This window comes from Eupeodes corollae, chromosome 1 (genome assembly GCF_945859685.1).
Source record: "Eupeodes corollae chromosome 1, idEupCoro1.1, whole genome shotgun sequence".
Lineage (NCBI taxonomy): Eukaryota > Metazoa > Arthropoda > Insecta > Diptera > Syrphidae > Eupeodes > Eupeodes corollae.
In genome coordinates this window covers 162,425,263-162,442,401 of record NC_079147.1, presented here as the reverse complement: position 1 = coordinate 162,442,401, position 17,139 = coordinate 162,425,263, and the positions used below count along the sequence as shown (strand labels likewise).

Genomic DNA, 17,139 nt, shown 5'->3' with positions numbered 1-17,139 from the left:
CTTAAGAAGCATTCTCTTTTCTACAGAGGATTTTTTTCCTGGGAAATACACACAAAATATTTTTATTGCTGTATGATTCCGTAGCCATATTTCCACACCAGCATTCTCAACTAATCAATTCCTAGTAACGGTCTAAAGAGAATTTTGAATTACTAAAATTGCTACCTCCACCTATCAATACGATCTACGCGATAACATGTATAATTTGGTGTAGAAAAAGGTACATCTATAGGTAACCATGTTTCTCTTACAAAAGCTATATCGATTGCATTTTGATAAAAAAAATTAAAAAATTCTAAATTTGTATTATGAAGCCTTTGGCATTCCATGTTATAATGTTTAAATTATAATCTACCATTGTATTTGACATTATAATATATACAAATTAGTAGCTAATTGTGCGATATTTGAAATTGTTCTACTTTAGTTTTACATAAACCTAATTTGTTGATCATCTAAATTATGGCTGAATCACAAACACGCTTCAGCTTCGGCTTCACCTGACGTTTACAAGTTCACCCATAGGAATGCAATGCATGCTATCACAATGGAGCTTCAACCTCACGTTTGGTTTGACAATCGTAAAGAAAAGAATGTAATGTAACGTAATGAGACTCCAAACAGAAGCTCTAGTTCAATTATCTGAACATTTGCTTTGTCTGACAGCTCAACAGCTGTAAAAAAAATGTCAACAAACAAAATATTTGCTCTTTGGAGGGATGAAATAATAGAAATGTCATTCAAAGCAACCTCAGACGAAGCCAAAGCTGAAGCGTGTTTGTGATTCAGCCATTAGTTCTTCCATTGAGAACAACTTACCAGATGATGTTGGCATGGGATGGGAATTCACCACTGGCGTTGTCTCCACCCATGTATTGGTGATATTTTTGTTCTACATCTGCACTCCTCTTACATTACCATAATGCTGTGGTAAGTTTGGAAAATCTTCCATTAGCAGGTATGATGGGTTGGCTCTCTGAGCATGCTCAAATGAGGTGATCTTAACTTGAGTTTGAGATCGATTACCATTACCAAAAGGTTAGAAAGTTTTATCATTTGCACTTATTACTTGAAAAATCGCATTAGAACACTATCAAATAAAGCTTCATTAAAGTTACCTACTGTATGGCCAAAAAATACTAGTCGAAAAGGTTTTGAAATTAAATTAAACGTTTCAGAAGGTTTTTTCACTCGATTTTAAAATCACCTCAATCACCCTTAGGTATTGGAATAAAAGGTATAATATATACTAGAACGTATTGAGTATTAAGGGGGTATTCTAGTACATGAATTTCGCCCGGTTTTTGAAGCGTTGTATAAAGGAAACAAAAAATATTTTTAGTATAAATTTTTTATCATTTGTTTATTGATTTGTTGTTCATACATAAAAAATTATTTAAAAAAAAAATAAAATTAACAAAGTTGCAAGCCATTCAAGGTGGGGGAGTAAATAAAAGAGGGTGTCCTGGCGTGCATCCTACCAACCCTCCTGGTGATCTGAAAAACAAAAACCAGACGGATTTTTAATTATTATATAGATGTCGCTATCGTTTGACCCTTGGATAAGTTTAAAAAATTTTTTTAACAAAATGGCAACAGTTTAAAAAAAAAATGTTCTTGTTGCATATTTTCCAGCATTTCCGAATTTTTTAAAAATACTAAATGAGGAGTTATATTTTTGGGCAAGAACCACACGATAAAGAGATGTATAAAGAACATCCTCTCCAAATTTGAAGTAAATCGGTCTATTGGAACTCGATATATCCTTACCGCCAGCTCGAAAAAATTAGTTTCGAGAAAAACGCGTTCAAAGTTTTGAGACAAGTTTTTGACAATTTACTTATAGAATGATACAGAATACGTAGATTTTTTTCTATCCATTTCACAAAATTATTCATTTCAAAAATAAACACTTTGTCAGAGCTATAACTTTCACTCACTATAAAGGTTGCCAAAATGAAACTAAAATGACAAAACAGTTTCTGTTACCTTCAAACCCAGTTTCTTTGACCTTTAATTAACTTGTGAAATAATCGGAATATTAAAAAATCCTTTTAAACGCATAACTTTGGAAATATTATATATTTTGTTTAACAACTTAGGATCTTTGTCAATTTCCTAATTTTAGTCTAGTCTACATAGCGTGGCTATTTGCTGTCTGCCCGATTGACACATTTTCTATTCCATAAACATATAAGCTGAGCTGGCCAAAGCGTTGACGTGGCTAACGTTGTACATTGTTGTAAACTATTTAAGGAGAACAGTATGAAAAGATCATCACCAACATGCTTTTTCACATATATCCCATTCATAATAAAACATGGCAACCTTCTTGACTAATTTTCTTTTACCGTTAACCCTTATTATTATGAAATTATAATTTACGAACGATGACGGAAACGTTAAAGCTGGCATACAAATTTGTTGGCACTTGAAGGGGAAGGACTTTAAACAGAATTGATCAAAAGAAAAAAATGAAATTCACAATTTTTTTATTATTTTTATTTAGTATATTACAAAATTTTTAGTAAAAACAGTTAAACTTGTAAATTAGGTAGGTTGGTAGGCTAGTATAAAATCTTCTAATATTAATATTTATTATTTTGAATTATAAATACTTTAAAATTCTATATATGTAATTTAGCACTAATTAGTGCACAATATTTTGGGTTAACCTGTCTTTCGTTAACTTAAATAGGTTCGACGGTTATACACGTGAATATGCAACATATAGCGGACCATGAGACACAAATGGACATTGTTTGGCCTAGAGACTTATTTATAGACATGTCAAAAGCTAAACGAATTGAAAACTATAACCTTCTAATGGGTATGGTAAAATCTGACGGCTTCGTTGGAACACGTGGCAACAAGACCATTTTCCCTTTTATCTTTAAAGTTAAAATGGTTGCTTCAAGAATATTTCGGTTGATTTTTTCGATGACACAACGTGCATAATTGAGATTGATTCAAATTACAGTATCGTTTGATTTTAAAGTCATCAGATCACCTGGTAACAACTGTTGCGTCTGGAAGTTAATTTCTACAACTTCAACATTTTTGGATGCCAAAATAGCACGATGACTGAGTCAGTTATGATTTAAGTAATTAGGTACTCTATATATCCGGACAAACACTCTGAATCAATTATTTTTTTTTCCAGTGAAAGAAATTGTCTGCATCCTTGAGTCCATTAAAAGCTGTATATATCGTGTTTTTCAATAAGAGCACTAATAAAACAAAAACGGTTTTGGATATCAATGAAATTCTTTATTCCCGTGAAAGTACACTCGATGCCATTATGTATGATTTCTTTTGTATTGCCACCACGGACACGCTTGCAGAAGTCCGGACGCTGAACCAAATTTTCAACGGTTCTTAAGCATAAATCGACCGATACTGCTGCAATTTCACGTTCGATATTCGTTCGAAGTTCATCAATCGTCGCTGGCTTGTTGGCTTAGCCATAGACTTGACGTAACCCCACAGGATATAGCCTAGCGACGGCGGCAAATCGACTGAGCCATTTCGTGAGTTAACACGTCGTCCAAACTAGGTTTCCAATAAATTGATTGTGACATACGCTGTGTTTCTTTTGGCGCCATCCTGTTGAAACCACATGTCCTCCAAGTCCATATTATTCAATCCCGAACAAAAATATTGGGTTATCATTAAACGGCAGCGATCTTCCAGCGATTGATCATCATGGAAGAAGTACGGCCCAATGACCCCGCCGCCGGGCGGCCGGCCGCGGCACATAAACTACATCAAACCGTAATTTTTTTCGGGACGCAATGATGGCTCAGGGAGTACGTATAGATTGCTACCTGACCTATACCGCATTTTTTGTTTATTGACGAAGTTATTCAGCCAGGAGAATGAAACTTATCGCTGAAGATGGTTTTTCGAAGAAAATCCAAATCATTTTCAAGTTGCTCAGCCCAATTCACGAACATAAAACGCTTATGTCGGTCAAACGGCTTCAGTTCTTGCGTCAGTTTAATTTTGTTAGGATGTAGGCCAAAATCTTTTCGCAAAATTCGCCAAAACGACGTCACAGAGATGACCAACGCTTGAGAACGTTGTGTGAGCTTTAGGCTACTGAAGCCTCAGCGACAGAAAGATTCTTGACACTTCGGGCACTTCTTTGTCTCACTGGCACTTGAACATTTTGTTCTGTGCCTGTGAATTGGTGGTGGCTCTTGGTGAACTAGTTAGAGAAATCAGTGCAGCTCGATGATGAATGATACTGATCAATTCATAATTATTTAAAAAGGCACAACTTAGAATTGCACTGACAAAATTCTCAACTTGTAAGCGAACGCAAGAAGCTACAGGTTTACTTCCTTCTTAAGATTAAATCTTGCGAAAAATGGTAAACACGGGGCTGTCGTCCTTCCTTTGGGCGGATGTTGACTTACTGATAAAAATTATACAAACCCAATAAGTATCAGTAAATATACAAATGGAATGACTAATGTCATCGGTATTTAATAATATGTTTAAAAAATAAGTCTGAAGTGGAATTAAAAATCATTTTTAGGAATTTAGATAGATAAAGCACGGCGGAATGCATCCCACATAAAGTCGGGCGACCACTTCTAGGGTTATCTCCTCTAGATGTTTTTTCATTACTCAAAAAAACCAATATATAGATAGACTAAGCCAATACCAAATGTTAACAAAGAAGTGAAGTTGTTATGTCTTGGTAGCTTAGAAAGAGGAACTCACTCAAAGCATTTCGCCAAATAAGAGAGAGTAAATCTATGCGTAAATCCCCCGGCTCACTGTCGGGGGTTGATGTTGTAAGCAATTATTCTCTGTGCCTGAGGATTCAATTTTTTCCACTTGACGCTCAATTGTTGATCTGCTAGGATGATTATGACGACTATAAATTGGACGTAGTGCTCTTAACGTTGAGGACAGTGGCTACGAATTTCGGTAGTAAATTTTAATAATTTCGACTCGTTGGCTCGTATATCTTTTCATGAAATGGCAAACCTTATGTTTAGTTAACGTGATGGACACGCTTAGGCCCATTGTGATTGGTAAACCTTGCTGAAGAGAAATGTCAAAAGAGCGGCAAGAAATATAGGGTCGTTTGTTCTCTACTTTTGAAGCGTCCCTGTTAAAAAAACCTTCATTTTCCGTCCTTCTGTATTATTTCTTCTAAGATCTTAGCGCTAAAAGTAGGTTGTGCATATTTCATCATATCATTGGTGGTGAGTAAATAATTTAGAAGTTCAGCAAAGTGTGTTCTTGTCTCACAATTTAGATTCGTATTAATAACATTTCCATTTCAATTTATTTTATGTGTTTTTATTGCAAAAATCAATTGTGTTCTTACAACTTACTAAACTCATGGCCTCGTTTTTATAGTAATCCCTTCAACTTTTGGTTTAGTCCAGTAGACTCATTGTTGTCTCTTCTATAGCCATTTAGAAAAGAATGATGCACGCACAAATTCTCAAAGGCTTTTGTCATAGTGTAATTTCTTTTGAGTGAACAAGTCCTAGTAATAGGAATATTATGTATATATATTGACAAATGTCCACATATTCTGAGCTATAAACTTTTCTTTCCCATTTTTAATCATTACATTTTATTTTTTCAGCTCCTTGGAACATCATAATGCACTCAGGACGTTTAGAAAGTGTACCTATATTCTTTAAAAGCCACTAGAAAGAACAACACAAAAGTTCCAATTCAGATAAAGGTTGCATTTGTATCTATATAACAACAGAAAAAGATAAAACGGCCTTTAAAATGACCCTGAATTCATATACAACACCGAAATTATCATCTTTCGTTAAATATCCAACGAAGAGTATTAGAATTGTTCTAGTTTTGGCATCGAGTTGGTCGAGAATTTTTGAAAGAAGAAATTCCTGAAAGATAGCAAATCCGCTACCAATACAGCAAAAAGACGACAAAAATATAATACAACAACAGCAGAAAACATACATAAGAAAACTGAATTATGTAAATATAATATAAAACAAAAACAAAACAAAACACTTGACGAAAGAACCAATACAAAAATCGACAACAGAACATAACACAAAATACTTAGACCATCGAAATAATTAAAGTAACTTAAAAGTTAAGAGGATAACGAAGTAGTGAATAAAACGTCACCAGCCATTATAAGTTAACACATACAAACATAATTCAAGTAGTTACATACTTTTTGAGTCAACTGAGAAAGTTCTGCAAAGCAACATCCAGGAAAATTCCAAAATGGAGGACATGCCAGATTTGTCACATCTTACGCCAAATGAACGCATGCAAATTGAAAACGTCCTCATGCGTCAAAAACAGGAAGAAGAGCAGCAAAATGAGATTATGAGGTAAGTTGAGTTCTATGAATTTTATATATTTTTATTTTTTTTTTAAAAACCTTTGTTGTCTATCACATTAGGATACTTAGACGTAGTAGCTGACAAAAATTATGTTTCGTAAAAACGTCACATAGAATATAAGCTTTCCAAAATACTCAAGATACAAATTTTTATAATTTCCTTAGAGTAATAAAAGACTTGTATTTTCATACTAATTTAAGGTGGCGCTACAGGCTTGAGTTAACTAGGGCCTCACCCAACAAACTTCTCGATCTAATTAAGACTCTGATTAGATGTCGCCAGTTGAGCACTCCAAGTTGGGTGAGCTCACTTTTCACTTGTGCGTGCCACCGTGAATTCGAAGACTTTCCGGCCCGGAGCATTGGTTTCAATGCCCTCTACGTGACCCGATCATGTCATTGCCATCAGCATATGCTAGTAATTGGTTAGATTTTTAAAAGATATTGCCTATAGTGTTGATTTGAAAGTCCTGCACTGTTTTTTTAAAGACGATGTTAAAGAAATCGAATATCAGCGCATCACCTGGTCTAAAGCCTTTTTTGACATCGGCATTAGTCGTCCTTGTAGATGCTGTCATATGCGGCCTTGAAATTGATGAAGAGATGCTAGGTGACGATTTAAAGTTCTTGGCTTTTTCCAGGATTTGCCGTAATGTGAATATTTTATCGACTGTGGACTTTCCTGGTCTAAAACCACACTGATAAGGGCCAATTAGATTGTTGACGATGGGCTTAAGACGTTCACTTAAGATATTACTTCAGAAAAGATTTTGGCAGCTATGTTAAGTAGACTGATTCCTCAGTAATTGGTGCAGTTTAAAGGGTCTCCTTTTTAGAATCGAACAATACAATACTGAGGTTCCATTCATCGAGCACGCTTTCTTCCGACCTTCTCTAACAGACAATTTAAACTACATATCTTACAAGTTATTATTATTTCATTAGAACACTTAACAAAACTCTTACACCTAAATATATTCTCTTTCGTCATTTCTGCCATCTTTCCTGGTTGTTGGCAGACGCCATCCAGTTGCGCATCCTAAGGCTCCGGGCATCATGGTTTACGCCATTATTCTAGCTGATGTCTTCCAAGCTGAATTCTTAAATGAATTGTACCGTAAAGTATTTTCCGAGTAGGAACTTATTCGCTCATGCGTCCTACGTGACTAGCCCACCGGAGTCTTCCAAGCTTTATTTTTGCGGCTATATCAACTCGGCGGTATATTTCGGGTATCACATTGTTTTACCCCTCCGGAATTGTCCTTCCACAAAAATGTAAGTGAATGACTGGACCCATTGAAATTTGGGATCACTTGCCGTTATTGCTGTTGGATTTCCAACGTTTACCACAAAAGTCGCAAATTTTGTCCGCTCGCTCGATGTGGCTTTTTCTTCTAAAGATCTCAATGCCATCTGCGTAAGTCGATAGTTGTGTGGACTTATTGACACTTGTCTCTTTGGTAGATGTTTCAGAATCACACCGATCATACGGAGTTTAACTTTCATGACTTTGGCTAAGTGCCATTATTCTTTACTCACCATGGTCTAGCCGTTTACTTACTTAATAATGTTTCTTACCACCTTCTGGCAAATTTACTGTCTAAAGGTCCCTAAATAAGGTCGGTCGAGATTTTTCTGAGCTAAGTTAGTGGACGAGCCAACTCGGATTCCTGATGTTGCAGGTGAATACACCAACATTCTAGACTTGTTTCTGACCTCTGATCCTAAGAAATCTATCAAACTATCTTGCAGTTGCAAGAGTACTGAAAGACCTTGACATATACAAATCAGCTGGCCGGATAGTATCTCCCCTATTGTTCTGAAGGGGTGTTCTTTAACACTTGCAAAACCACTGCGTAAGCTTTTCCATCTTTCCAACTCTACAGGTCTCTTTCCGAGCGGATGGAAAACAGCACACAGCTCGTACTGTATTTAAACTTTAAACATGTTAAGGGTATTAGTAACCCCTAGAGGGCCCGTTTATTAAAAAAAAAAAATCAGTTTAAGAAATATGTCGAAGAATGGAAGCTCCTTAATGACCGGCAGTATGGATTTCGTAGCAATAGGTCCACGGTGATCTCATGGTTTATCTCACCGAATAGTGGAATAAATCTTTACATCGTTTTGGAGAAAGTAAGATTTTGCACTTGATATTTTAAAAGCAATTGATAGAATTCGGCACCAAGCTCTCTTACCGGAAATCTGTGCTTTTGGTATTGATGAATCCCTTCTTCGTTGGATTAGAAATTACCTTTCTAACCGTTCAATACAATACAAGTCTGAAATTCATAAAATAAATGCTGGTTTCCGTATTGTCTACGACACTCTTTCTTATTTTTATAAATGATCTATTGCCTGAAACTTCTAACCCATAAAATTATTTTGTTGATGACAGTTTCCCTAAGCTTTTCATATTCGTTTTTAGATTCTCATCCTTGTTCTTCGGATTTGAACTACCAACGGCAGCATGTGGTTAGTTCATTAAAGATCTTGGTTGCATTGTCCAATGAGGGGAATGAAAAACCGTGTAGAATTTGAAAACACAATGCTTTCTACTGTCGCAAAAGCGTAACTCTCCCCAATGGGTAGTACCCATGGATACTGGAGGAGACTGTTCTTTCAGTTCTGCTTTCAGTACTCGCATCAGAAAACCATCTCTTGATGAACACATAATCGAAGTCGCCAAAAACTCTGCTAAACCTAAAAAATATATGACCTTTGAAATCGACAAAATTAAATTCATAGCGATAGCAGCTTACACAGCCAATAATAACAAATGGGAATCCCTCCAAAAGCAAATGTATTAAGTTTGTTGACCTTTTACAGCTGTTGAGCTGTCAGATAAAGCAAATGTTCAGAAAATTTGAACTAGAGCAATCGTTTGGATTCACATTACGTAACATTACGTTATTTCTTTACGATTGTCAAATGAAACGTGAGGTCGAAGCTTCATTGTGATAGCATGCATCGAATTCCTATGGCTGAACTCGTAAACGTCAGGCGAAGCCAAAGCTAAGGCGTGTTTGTGTTTCAGCCATTAGGTTTCAAAAGACATCATTCTTATCTTTCGCTTGTATTTGAAAACGTTGTTGTCAAAATAAGGAAAAAACTATGCTATTTTTGAGAGATGCGACATCTTTTACGTAATTAACATATGCCAAGGAAATAAGAAATCAGTAAGAGCCTAGGAAAATCACAACATACAATGTGTATATACATTATTATAGGAAAATTTGTGGAAAGTGTTTTTCTTTTTTAAGATTCTGATGTGTGTGTTTTGTTGCTTCTATTTTATTATATTTGTTTTACTCAAACCATCATCATCATCATCATTATTTCTATATTTTTAATGGGATTTATTTTTTTCTTACAATTTATCAAGACGTAAACAAGATGAAGTTGTGACACTTGAGAATGCCATCCGTCAGAGGTCGGAACAGCAGAAGAAAGCTGGCGTTGAGCTAGATGCGACTTGTCATATATGCCTTAAAACGAAGTTTGCCGATGGTGTTGGACACATATGCCACTATTGTAATATACGGTGCTGTGCTAGGTGTGGTGGAAAGGTGACGTTACGTAGTAACAAGGTGAGTAAGAGTTGAGTCTTGAGGAGATGATGGACATAAACTTATTTCTTACAAAATAATATTGATTTAACATCTAGTGTTTATTTTAAATCAAAGTCACATTTGACATATTATATGAAGGTATGCTAAGGCGCTTAACTCATAATTAATAATATTTATGTGTAGATGGAATGTTTTTATGAATATCAATCTTATTAGTAGTTTAATCTTCTAGTGTATCAGTGTAACAGTATTTTTCAATTGAGCTCTCAATTAATAAGATCTTTTACCTCGATTGAAAAAAATTAGAAGGTTAATTTATGAAGTTCATCTGAAAGTAGAATTTTAAGAATTCTTTTTATTTGTGTTAATGATAATTTTGAGAAGATACAAATATTATTTCAATTAGAAACTGGAATTCTGAAAAATGGTTACAGAAACACAACAACATTTATGGAACACATAGCTAGCATTACATTTTTAGTGTTTGATAAATAATTTTGGAAGTAGGTACTTACTTACTTTACTTAGGTCCTCAGACCTGTTAAGGCCGTTGGGGACCCCTTAATTTGCATATGGCCTCTACTACGCTTCGTATGCGGTTTCTAGAGATGTGTTTCAGCTCCCTCCAACTCTCGCCTAGTGACGCTGATACCTTCTCGACTGTCCTGCACCATGTGCTTCTCTGTCATCCAGCTCTTCTTCCTTCCTGTGTCAGCGGATATCACTGCTTTGCTTGGTCTGCAATGCAGTTGTTACCTTTTCAAATCGTAAGTCCAATAAATTGCCACTTACGCCTTTTTATAATAGCGTCTATAGGTTCCTGACCCGTCCTCCTGTGAAGGACTTCATTGGTTATTCGTTTGGGCAGACAATGTTGCAAGGACATCTGGTCACAAAGGTTTGCAGCTTTCTTGTAATGGCTGAAGTAACCTTCCAGGCTCTGCACCTATATAGAAGTACAGATAAGACATTTGTGCGAAACAATCGTAGCTTTGTTTTTAAGCTGATAGAGTTATTTCTCCAAATTTTTGTCGTTTTTGCTTTGCCGATGCGGCAGATGACGTCTTGTTCGGTTCCGCCTTCGATGAAAACGATACTTTCCCAGGTATTGAAAGTTTCCCATCGGTTGTGAGGAAATATTTACTTAAGAGGATGGTCGGGTTCCGAGGGTGATCAGCCCCACGATTTCTGCTTCTTTCTCCACCCTTGTTATCTTTTGATGGAGATCCATGATCCTATGAGAGAGTAAGCAAACACCATCCGCGTAATCCAAGTGCTTTAAATAGGATGTCAAAGTTAATTGGATCCCTCCGATACCTGACAAAACTGTGCTCTGTACATCGCTTTTTACCGGCAAAACAATATTGGTGACATAATACAGTCCTGTCTGACTCCGCTACGGATTTCAAAACCATCTGACAACAAGAAAAAAAAGGGGGACAGAATAGAAGGGTTGAATATGGGATCTGGGATCTGGTGCAGTCAGGTCAGATGACCTTGGAAGCCAGCGAAAATTTTAGTTCCTGGAAATAAATTTGTTTTTGGAATTTTTGCTGAAGTGTTTCGCTATAATTGGTGCACATGCTCCATCTTGTTGAAGCCAAATGCTTTTCAATAAGATATGTCTTCGACGCTGTTTTGGGTAAAAAAACTCATTCAACATTTTTTTTATTTTATCAAAATAAAATACACTTTTTTTGAAATAATTGGTTTGGTGTCACCCTGACTGTCCCTAACCTAATCCTTAAAGTTATGTAAGCTGCACAAGACCAAACGCCCTACACAACTTTAAATGACATTCTCAATTTGAAGCCACCAAAACTGGTTCTCCTGCCTCACCTTATCTCTTCGGTTCCTATCGGAAAGAGTCCTACTGAACCGAAGACAATCGGCTCCGTCTAGTGCGAGGAAGTCTCGACTGTAAAAGATTTGCATATCTACAGTTTTACGGGGGACGTGGTAAATTAGCGGAACCGCCTCCCTATCCTGTATCAGCCCTCGATTGTCTAAATAGAGAAAAGCTTCGGGCGGAATGTTGCCACTTAAACGTGCACTTTCGTAGTACTCATTGTTGGAATAGTAATGTTTGTACTCCGACTCTGGTGTTCTGTGTAGTCCAAGGCAACGTCGCAGACATAGTCTCGCAAACACCCGAATCTTTTCCATTTGAGATGGGCTTCGTTAAACCATACCGGGCACCCGTAGGCAATCATCGGCTGGATAAGGATCATGTAGCAAATCACCTTCACCCTGCTGGGCAAATGCTCCCCTAGTTTTGGACAGACCAGCACTCATATGTCTGTCGAAATACAAGGTACTTAACTATACTTTTATTCGCCAGTGGCTGTCGATTCGGTCCAACGATCACTAGATTTTTCCAGTTGTTTTTCCCTTAAGGCACTATACAGCAGAGTCCTGAACAGAATAGTTTCGTATTTCTGAATGTTGATTTTTAACTTTCAGTCATTGCAATATTGCTGAATCTTGTCGAAGTCACCATGCAAAAGTGTCTTGCTAAACTCAATTTTTGGGGCCGTTCTGTATGCAATTAGGTCGTCGTCGTACGCTATTGCCTGAGTCAGACTTGCTATCAGATCACTGGTGTAAATGCTGAATAAGATCGGGGAGTTAACACTAACTGTTGAAGACCATTTTTAATATCAAAGATTTTGGGCAGACCCTCTAACCATACGGTGTCAAACGCCTTCTCCAAGTCAACCAGACAAGCACCCGTACATTGTCTTTTAGATTTGTTCCACTGGATATCAGAAACAAGCTTAGACGCAGCATGAATAGTGTCATGTCCCGCCTTAAAGCCGAACTGATTATCCGGAATTATTTTGTTGTTCTCAGCTCACTTGGACAGAGCTCTATTTATAACCTTCTCGAATACCTTACTGATACTTGGCAGAAGACTTATCGACCGGAGATTCGCCGGATTGAAGTTGTCCTATGCTTTTTTTTTAGAGGATGTACGACAGCTGTTTTTCAATGGACCGGATAAAATGCATTATTCAGAATGTTGTTAAACAGAGTGGTATAAATGTCTACAGCTTCCTGAGGTTAATGTCGTAGTACAATGTTGGATATAACATCGACACCTGCTCACTTCTTTTTCTTTAATAAATCGAAGATGTGCTGGAGCTCTGTCTTTGTGACTAATAGGGTATTAGTCCCGTTTTGCCCGGTGATGATGGCATTTGCCAAGTTTTCGTCATTGAACCCTGGTAAAACTGATTCAAGATGTTTGAAGAACGGTTCCCATTGACAGTTACTGTTACATCCAAATACAGCGATTTTGCTTCTTTACATTGCCGTTTAAGTCAAAATGGGCCTCATCTGACAAATCGGGGTTTAACTTGCTTGTAGTTTGTACTTTTTACGGAAACAAGTTTAAGTCACCCTGAAGTATCGCTGTAATAATCGTCTACTAACTTCATTTTGTACCGACAAGTTTCAAGTCAAAACGTATTTAATTATCAAGGTCTAAAGCGTTAGAACTCTGAACTCTGTTAAAAGTTGGGTTCCTTAGTTCAAACATCATTTTAATTTTTAATGATAGAATTTGAAGTTAATATCACTAAATAAATCTTCCGAATTAAATAACTGCATCGATTTTTGAGTTTCATCTTAAGGATGATTTCAATAAAAAACAAAATTAAGAACTGAAAATCACTTCTTAAAGCACAACACATTAATTTTTCATTTTTCGTATGATGACGGTGACCTGATTTAAAATGTTTCATCTTTTATTTGTCATCTAACCCGATGAAATTTTAAAATTTATTTCCAACTAATCTGAAACCTAAAGACCCATAGTAGTTTATGGAAGAAACAAAGTTTCTACCACCACCAAATCCATCGCCATCAGTAAAGCAAAATTCACTTACAACAAGCAAAACGGAAAAAGTGTTTGTTTAACCACAAAATATTTTGACTGGACACTTGCCAATATTGCAACATTCACAGCTACCAGTATATATGGAATACTATTGCCAATGCCGGCCGCCTTTATCATCAACGTCGTCGTTGTTGGCTCTAGAAGAGTGTTTTTATTCATCGTCTTTTGGGGACAAGAAAATTGAAAATGGTGAATCCTCAAAGGACAATATAACTATTCGCTTTTCCAAGAGTCGACTCCAGGTTTTTTGGCGACAAATTTTGCTGTTTGTGCCGCTGTTTGCTTATTTTTAACTACTGCCGTTGTAAGTTTTCACAAGCTCGGTTCCATAGGGGGGTGATTACAAATATAATAAACTGTTTTATTGAAACCAATTATTTTTGAAAATATCAATACCTAGCTCTCGTAATAAACATAAAATCTTTATTGAAGTATACAAAGATGGAAATGCATTATACAAAAATTAACGACAATATTAATTAATCAAACAAAAATTATTATAATTATGTACATACAAACCAAATCCATAGCCACCAAAAATAATGGCCAAATTTGAATGTTAGCTAGGCGTTAACCAAATTAGGTTCCAAATGAAAGCTTACTTACTTACTTAAGGTGGCGCTACAGTCCAGTGTAAACTCCAGTTTCGTGCTCCAAGTTGGGTGAGGTCACTTTCCACTTGTGCGCTCCACCTGATTAGCGGTCTTAATCTACTGCGCTGTCCTGCGGGTGTGGATTCGAAGACTTTTCGGGCCAGAGCATTGGTTTCCATGTGCTCTAGGTGACCCAGCCATCTTAGTCGTTGGACTTTTACCCTTCTGGCTACGTCAACGTCGCTGTACAGCCCGTACAGCTCGTCGTTCCATCTTCTACTCCACTCGCCTTCGAAGCATACTGACCGTAGACCACACGAAGTCCGATTATGTCAATGTCATCAGCATATGCTAGTAACTGGACAGACTTTTAAAAGATAGTGCTTCTAAAACATTTTTGGACATCGAAAGGTTCTGTTCAGTTGTTTCCAACGTTTATGGAGCAGCGTGAATTTTCCATGGTCATCCTGCACAAACGGACGAGTTTGGCAGGGATGCCAAAATTCGACATGGCTCTATACAGCTCGTCTCTGTAGATGCTATCATATGCGGCCTTGAAATCGATGATAAGATGGTGGGTGCCGATTTGGTGTTCTTGGGTTTTTTTCCAGGATCTGCCGTAATGTGAATATTTGATCAACTGTGAACTTTCCTGGTCTAAAACCACACTGATAAGGACCTATCAGGTTGTTGACGATGGGCTTTAGACGTTCACATATTACGTCAGAGAAGAATTTGCAAGCGATGTTAAAGGATCCGATTTTTTCAGGATCGGGTAAACAATACTGAGGTTCTATTCAGCGGGCATGCTTTCTTCCGACCAAATCTTATAGATAAGTTGGTGCATGCTCCTAACTAACTTATCTTCAGCTGATTTAAAAAACTCGACATTCAAGCCATCCACTCCAGCGGCTTTGTTAAACTTCATCTTAGATATGACAATCTTTACTTCGTCTAATTCGGGAGGATCGGATTGTTGGCTTTCGTCGTCTATGTTGAATGGATCATCCTGCCTGACAGCGGAATTCGGTTCGTCGTGGCAGTTTACAGTCTGCAAAAGTGGTACTTCCATATCCTCAGCATTGACTGCGGTCCCCCCACGATGTTTTCACTTTCGTCTTTGCAGCCTTCGGTTCTAGGTTTATGTACTTGTAAATTTCGTTTCACCTGTTCATACAACTTTTGACCTTCATTCCTGCTTTTAAACCTCTCAACATCTTCGACCGCACGCTTATTATGTCCTCTTTTTTTCCTTCTGAGGAGTCGGTGTTCCACTCGCTTCTTCTTCTCGTAGAGGTCATGAGTAACTCTCGTTCCTTTATGCAGCGCTGCTTTTGCCTGTTGTTTGGCTGCATTTGCCTGCTGACATTCCTCATCAAACCAGGGGCTCCTTGTTTGTGGCTGCTTGAAACCCAGCACATCAGAGGCGGCTTCTCTGATTGCATCTTGGCAATGTTACCGCACTGGTTTTAGATACATTGTGTTGGCGGCAGCGAACTTCGAGAGAGGTTACTTGTAACTCGGTCGGAAATGGTTGGATTTGGCGATATCTTGTGATTTTAGCCGTTCGACTATATACCTTCTCCCAGCATCTCCCTGTTTTGCCTTGGGTCTGGAAACACGAAATGCTACCTTGGCTACAACGATGTTGTGGTCCGAGTTGATGTTAGCTCCTCGGAAAGTTCGGACTTCCATAATGCTTGAAGCGTGTCTGGCGTCGATCGCAATATTTTTAATTTAGTTGACGGTAGATTGATCTGGAGAGGTCCAAGTTAATTTGTGGATGTTGAGGTGTGGAAAACGTTTTGCCCCGCAGCAAATCCGTGCAGGCTGTTTTCCCCGATTATTCCACCAAAGATGTCTTCTCTTCCTAGCTTGATATTAAAATCGCCCATGAAAGCTTACTACTAGGACATAATTTCAGTATATGGCTACAAGTTTCAAAAACGTTTTAGATCTGAGACATGGTCCATTGAATCCTAAGATGTTTTTGTATAGGGTTTTCAAATTCCCACGGGTTAAATTTTGGCGCCCTGTGGAGGCCATTTTGGTGACAGTTGTCAAATGTTTTGTTTATTATTCAGTTGTTTATGCCAAATCATCATTTCAAGCTACACCATTGATAAGAACGTTCAAATGATAAAACGTTAAGCGCATTGCACCCATTTTACGGTAGACGTGGTGGCCCTTCACAGTCGACTCTTCAACCTTTGGTGGACAAATTTAAGATGACCGGTTCAGTAAGCAATCAGCCAGCACTCATACGTTCAAGGAACACAAGTTCGACCGAGAACATAGCCGCGGTCCATGCTTAAGAACTCGGCCTTTCGCAGACTTCAACTTGGCGAATTTTGCGTCGGGACTTGGGAATATATCCGAGCAAGATTCAACTGACCCATGAGCTCAAAGTTTATGACCATAGACAATGTGGTTTTCTTGCTGACTGGTCTTCGAATCGTTTGGAAGAAGACCATCATTTTGACCAAAAATCACGAATCACGACGAGGCGAATTTTCGGATAAAAAGCCCTTTAACAAGCAAAATTACTGTATCCATGGGACTACCAACCCACGCGAGGTCTACCAGGTGATATAAAATCCTCAAACAGTTACCGTTTGGTGTGGATTTTGGGCCGGAGTCGTTATAGGTTCGTCCTTTTTTGAAAACGAAGTGGTGGCCACGGCCAACAGCGAGCGCTACATAACTGTATAAAAT

General features: G+C 37.6%; 1 protein-coding gene across 6 annotated transcripts in view; it reads left to right on the top strand.

Annotated features, from left to right (window-relative positions):
* Positions 1 to 17,139, top strand: part of LOC129954149 (regulating synaptic membrane exocytosis protein 1) — a 202,662-nt gene that overhangs the window by 45,655 nt on the left and 139,868 nt on the right. For all 6 annotated transcript variants that reach the window (XR_008782645.1, XR_008782644.1, XR_008782643.1 and 3 more), the window contains exons 2-3: positions 5,615 to 6,350; positions 9,744 to 9,948. Coding sequence is in view for 1 of the 6 variants with exons in the window: in XM_056067867.1 (XP_055923842.1) it covers positions 6,241 to 6,350; positions 9,744 to 9,948 (315 nt within the window). In the remaining 5 variants the exon portion in view is untranslated. The remainder of the gene's footprint in view (positions 1 to 5,614; positions 6,351 to 9,743; positions 9,949 to 17,139) is intronic.